This window comes from Lepidothrix coronata, unplaced genomic scaffold, assembly GCF_001604755.1.
Source record: "Lepidothrix coronata isolate B3197 unplaced genomic scaffold, Lepidothrix_coronata-1.0 Scaffold107, whole genome shotgun sequence".
NCBI classification, from domain to species: domain Eukaryota; kingdom Metazoa; phylum Chordata; class Aves; order Passeriformes; family Pipridae; genus Lepidothrix; species Lepidothrix coronata.
Genome location: NW_016690287.1, coordinates 775,236 through 781,235, shown reverse-complemented (window position 1 = coordinate 781,235; position 6,000 = coordinate 775,236). Strand labels below are relative to the sequence as shown.

Below are 6,000 nucleotides of genomic sequence, written 5' to 3'. Positions count from 1 at the left end.
TAATTTTATTTCTGTATCTACTACCCAAAAACTGTAGACTTTTCATTTAAAAATGTTTTGACTCAGTATTTGGTGGACACAGAGACTGAGTGCAAACACAAACTCTTCGCAGCAGATCCTGTGGCTTCAGTTGTGTTTATCTGCAGGAGCATCTGTGTTTTGATATTTTATTCCAGTGACCTGTTTTTATGGAATACTTGTGGTTGTAATTATTTTTCTCTGGTGAGATATGAGAATTATGTTGAAAAGAAATGGTTATTTCTTAAAATCCTTTGATGTATTGTGAAATGAGGTGAAAACAGGCTTTTTTTGCTAATCTGTCTTTTTATTTACTATTTTCTTTGACTTTCCTAAACTTACCACGTTTTTACTCTATTAGGTGTTTGTTTGCTTGTGGAAAGGTTGCAAAGTATATAATACACCTTCAACAAGTCAAAGCTGGTTGCAGAGGCATATGCTGACACACAGTGGGGACAAACCTTTCAAGGTAAGGTTCACTGTGAGACACAACATCTCTTGTTTTAAGAGAAATTCCATTTAATTTTCCTGATGCAATATGTCATTGAAAAATACCATCACAGGAGGATTTCTTAAAAAGCATCCAATGAGCTGAGCCTTCATCTTTGCAATAGTAGTGCCCAAAGGTCTCGTTCTTTCCTGGAAACAGGTGTAGATGCTGTTATTGCTTCTCTGTCCCTGTTTCTTTTAATCTATAAATGGCAGGGGAGTGTAAAACTAAATAGTGCTTAAGTTCAGGGGGTTTGTGCATTTTTCAGTTGAGCTGCTTACACTCTGAGATGTTTTGTATCATACTTTACACTTCCACGTTAAACTTTGGATCATGGCTGATGGTGCCCATTCTGTGTTTGAGTAAGAGCTGGTTTTGTGAAATTCAGTTGAAATGCTGACAGTGATTATTTATGGTGAACTTCTCTGAAAATAGTAAGGAAGTCAGGAATGCAGGGCCGTTGAGCTGACTGTATTTCCTGCATAGTATTTTCTAACTTTCTCTTTCTTTCTCCCCCTAACCTGTACCTGCAATTCTAGGTATAGTAGTGTTTCTCATTCCCATATCCACCAATCCGTTATTAATGAGTTGCTTCATCCTCTTATGGATACAGTTGGGGCAGTTCATAGCTGTCAATCCTGGATCACTTGATGGTAAGTCCCACCCACACTACTTCAGACTGAAGTTCTCCTTCCATGTAGGATATGAAAATGAACTAGGTTTGTTTTTTTTAAGTTTAGATAGCATTTTTTTGCCTTCTTCTCCCCCACCCCCAGTCCATGAACTTTTAGTCGTTGTTTCTCCACTTCCTTTCCTCTCTTTTCTCTCAGGTAATATCTTCTGAGTTTTTTAAGATTCTATTTTAAGGCAGCTTTATTACTAAAAATACTTTTCTGTTACAGTGGTGTCTTCCAGAAGTTACTTGTTCTATATAGCTTTTAACGGTAGTTATGACAGAAAACAAAACTAAGCTCAAAACCTAGAAAGTGAAAATAGTGCATTTCATTGCACATGAAAAAGGTTTTCTTTTAACAAAGGTCAGACTTTTTTCCATGCTGAACTACGTAGCTGAGTCTGAAAATTTCTGACCCGGAGAGTGAATAACAATAGGAAAATTGGTTTTGAGGTGGTTATACCCTTTGTTCAAAGGAGTGAGATTAGCATGCTCTTGGAAGCATAGCACAAGGATCTTAGACCCCTGAAAGTTTGCAGATATGGCTGTTACAGGAACTAATCTTAAGTGCTAATCTTGGAATAAAAAAAAAGAAAAAGCAACTGCCAGTTACCAGGGGAAGCCTCAGGTTTTCTCATTTTTGGGATTAAATATTTTAGATATCTTAAAGTGTAATGGCAAGCTTTGGTCTTGAATGAAAGTCTTTTGATAGGTTAATTTGTATTGTTATTTGGTCTAGATCAAAGAAACTCAATTTTAAAGATGTTGGGTTGAAGAAGTGGGCGTAGCTCAGAAACACCAGGAGTACTTTTTCTGTCAAGGTTACCTGGCAAAGTTGGCATCCTAGTTTTTGGGTAGGCTGGTTGCAGCTAGAGCCCTAAAATTTACAGTAATTACTTCTAATAATATCTGTTGTTTCACCAGCTGATTTTCTGTGCTTTCTGGTCATAGTAAGGGAGAGAACAGAACAGGATTGCAGCAGTTAATCATCGTGGCTCAGTGTGTGTCACTTCAGCGGTTTTTTCCCTACTGTTGTCTTGAGTCCCTCTTTTTATCCCTGTATTTCTCAATCTGTTCCTGGGAGCTTTGAATGGAGGATAATTGTGGTCTCAGTAGAATTTTGTAACATCTTTTGTTCCCCTGTCACTTATGCTGAGTACAGGCTTCAGGGCTCACATGAGGTAGCCAAGTACGTAAGTGTCTGTGATGGCAACCTATTAATTAACAAGCCCCCTTTCCTCACTTGCTTCTTTCTTTTACTATCTTTTGAAATCTACTCTCTGATACAAAAAAACACTCAAAGTGTTGGATATTAATCTTGATCAGTCCAAGAACAGCCTTTATTAATTGTTTTGTGGCAGTCAATCAAAAATGGAGCAAATGTTTCCGTTTGCATTTAGCTGTTCTCACAAGTCTTAGTTGCTCACCTTTTTAGGTGAAGCCAAATTTTTTCAAGTAATAGTTGCTTTAAGGACCTCTTGTTCTTGATGATTATTGCAGACAAAATATCTCCCAAAACCTAAATTGCAAATGAAACTTCAGTTGCCTCATTAGAATATACTTGAGTCCTGGCATAAAAAAGAAAGTAATTTGTCATTTTAGAAAACTTGGAGAAAATACCTAGTTGTTCAGTGTTTGGTTTAAAAAAATAAATAAATGGATGTTGGGATTTTTGAGGAAAGCTGTAAAAGGCAGTGATGGTGATAGTACAGTTCGATGGTGTTGTCTGAAGACCTGATGTTCAGGATGTTTTAAAGAAAAGCAAAGAATATTAGCTAGGAAAGTAACAACTAAAAGCATGGAAAATTTAATTTTGTAAAGGTAAAAGTACGCTATAATCATGTAATGACCAGAAGAGAATAATAAATATATGACAGGTTGATATATTCTTATATTTCTAATGAAAATAAGAGACAAAAGTCTTTTCTTAAGATGAAAAGCAGTTGGGGACTGTCTGAGACATAACACTCTCCTTGGCAGTAGAACTAATCTGTTGAAAGATATATCCCTGTACTGTCACTCTTTTGCTTGCAAGTGGACTCATTTTGTGTAGTTGCACATTTTGGGCTTAATTATCTAATTTTGTTGTCCTTTGACTCCATTCAGCTGTAAACCAGCTGCAGTGCTTCCATCTTAAAATGCCCTTGTGGCTTTACATGCCCTTGCCAGACATTCCTATAAACCTGGTGACTGTGTAGTTCATTTGTCACAGAAATAAACCCACTTCTAAATTGCAAAGGCAAAAGGTTTCATATTTTCCTAAATTTATCCTGTTTTTTTCTGTTTCTGTGGTTTAGTGTATCCCCCTCAGCATCAGTTTTCCAGGTACCTATGTCACAGAAAAGGTAAAATTTGAGACCTTTGTTATTCTAGCTCCATTTTTATGTAGAGCAATATCCTAGTAGTGTATGTCCAGCTCATCTCTGAGTCATCTGCTGAACTAAAGGGAAAAGAAAATAAAGGTACCCTGGATCTTTAGGCAGAATTTAGGACCTCATGTCCCCTTTAGTTGCCATATTGCTTTTCTGTTTGTTCCCTCCGATTTTTTTCTAAGTTTTTAATGCTGATGGTCTTGGGTTTCATGTAGAACAAGTGGATGGGCTTTTTGCCTATTTTTTTAAGACCATCATCACTAAGTTTTGTTACTGATAAAGTTCTTTTCCTGGAGCACCCATCAGTCCTTCCACCAAAGAAAAAGTGTCCATTAAATGAGGCTTAGCATTGCAGTTAGCTCTCAGGATGTAGTCAGATGTGATTTCTGCAAAGCATGTGCTTTTTAATCCTAATTTTGTTAAGAACCACTTCCTAGATTTGTTTTTCTTGACAAGAGCAACAAACAAGCAAACTCATCTCACAGAATGTGTTTCTGATTGAGAATTTACCAGCTTTCTTTGGGCCACTGTTAAGTATTTTTGAAGTTATGCTGCTCCTCTAAATACCTGAACTTCATTGGTCTTGTACTGCAAGAAATTTTCTCTTTGCTTACTACAGTGTGATTTTAGCCAGCTTTTTTCTTTTTTTTTTTTTCTTTTTTTTTTTAATATTTTTTTTGTCATTGTAGACATTAATTTAATGTGAGTATTCCCTCCAGAGACCTCCAGTATGTTCATTTTTGTTTATGGTTTTACAAGCAGAGTTGAGAGAGAAAAACCTCAACATTATTCTTTTTTGGACTTCTTATTACATAATATTTTGCAGCTTTTTAGAAGCTGGTGGAATGTTGTGGAGTATCATCAGCATGTGGTCCTGTTGAGGGTTCAGCAATTTGACTTTCAGGCTTTCAGACCATGTAGACAGGTGGATTTACAGGAATAATCTGAGTTGGAAAACTGATGCCAGTGACTGGCAAATAGAGAAACAGTGAATGAAGAAATTTTCTCTTACTTGTCCTAAATTTGACTGTTACAAATAATAAGTATTTGAATAGTTAAGGAGTTGTGACAACCTGCATTTTCCAGCATGGTTTTTGGGACTCAGGGGGAAAAATACTTTATGGAAGTATTACTCAGCATTGAAAGTTACTTCAAGACACATCAAATAAACCCTTAAAACATAGCCTAGGTGACCAAATGCAAGGTGTTAGGCACAGTGAAAGGACAAATGGGAGGTGAGCACAAAACAGTGGAGATTTTATGCAAAATAATTACATATTGGTTAGCATTATGGTTGGACTTGATGACCTTAAGGGTCTTTCCCAACCTGAATGTGTTTGTGATTCTGTAAGGCTGCATGTGGGTAAGCTGCCAGCTGCTTTCACATGTGGATTCCAGTGGATATGCTCTCTCTTCATGTTTAAGAGCAGTCATGCAAGGTTTGCTCACGTGGGGTAATTGCTTTCAGTGACATTGAATGGCAGAGCACAGGTCCATTGGAGGCTCTCATCCTTTGCTTAAAAGGGGGGAAGAAAGTAATAATAAAAATGAAGTTTGGTGCTCATTCTGCCACCTGTAACTTCTGGAATTCATTAAGGGGTGACTGTGTTTGATATGACTTAATAGAGCAGCAGTTGTTGAAATGTAGAAAACACAGCCAAGCATCTTCAGTCCTCATTGGAAATTCATGTCTGTTACTCTCTTGGCAGAATATCTTCCATCCATTAGAGCACTGCAGATGCAGATATAAAATGTAAAGGCATTTTGCCTGAACACTCAGATGTTGAGACAATAAGAGTTTATCCCGATGTCTAAACTATTGCTGTTAGATTTACTAGAAAAATTACACATTGAATAGTCCAAGTAGGAGATTCGGTTATTTTGAATTTAGAACAAAATCCTGTATTGCTAGACTTTTTTACATCCTGTTTGTTAAAGTCACTGGTCATTACTGCCCATTAATAATGGTGGGTATGGGTACACTGGAGAAATTAAACTTCTTATGTGTTTACTTATTTTCTCTTGAAGTAACATATCCACCAATCCGGACCCAATCTGTCGTATTTCAAATCGACTGTGAAATTTTGAAATTTAGGTTTTGGGGGAAAAATGAAAAGATTTGGTTTAAAGTTGTGCATAATAGTTGAGTTTGATTTATTAGAAGCCCTCTAGAGCTGTATAATTATCTGGTGGGAAGCTGATTTGGTGTGACTTACCGTCCAGAGATCCTGAAGTGACAGCCTGAACTGCTCCTTTATCTTTGGAGAGAAGAGACTTTACCCATTAGTAACGGATTGCTGGATATATTATTTTAGAGAAAAAAAAGAAAAAAGCAGGTAAGATTTTTTTTTTCCCTCCTCTTCTACTATTTCCTGTCTACTGCAAAGGCATTCTGTGTCATCTTTGATCTGTCAGCTGTTGATTATTTGATGACATGGTCAGGTAGT

General features: G+C 36.8%; 1 protein-coding gene across 2 annotated transcripts in view; it reads left to right on the top strand.

The window, feature by feature from the left end:
* AEBP2 (AE binding protein 2) overlaps positions 1–6,000 on the top strand; it is a 46,759-nt gene that overhangs the window by 21,642 nt on the left and 19,117 nt on the right. For both annotated transcript variants that reach the window (XM_017823988.1, XM_017823987.1), the window contains exon 3: positions 380–487. In XM_017823988.1, the coding sequence (XP_017679477.1) occupies positions 380–487 (108 nt within the window). The remainder of the gene's footprint in view (positions 1–379; positions 488–6,000) is intronic.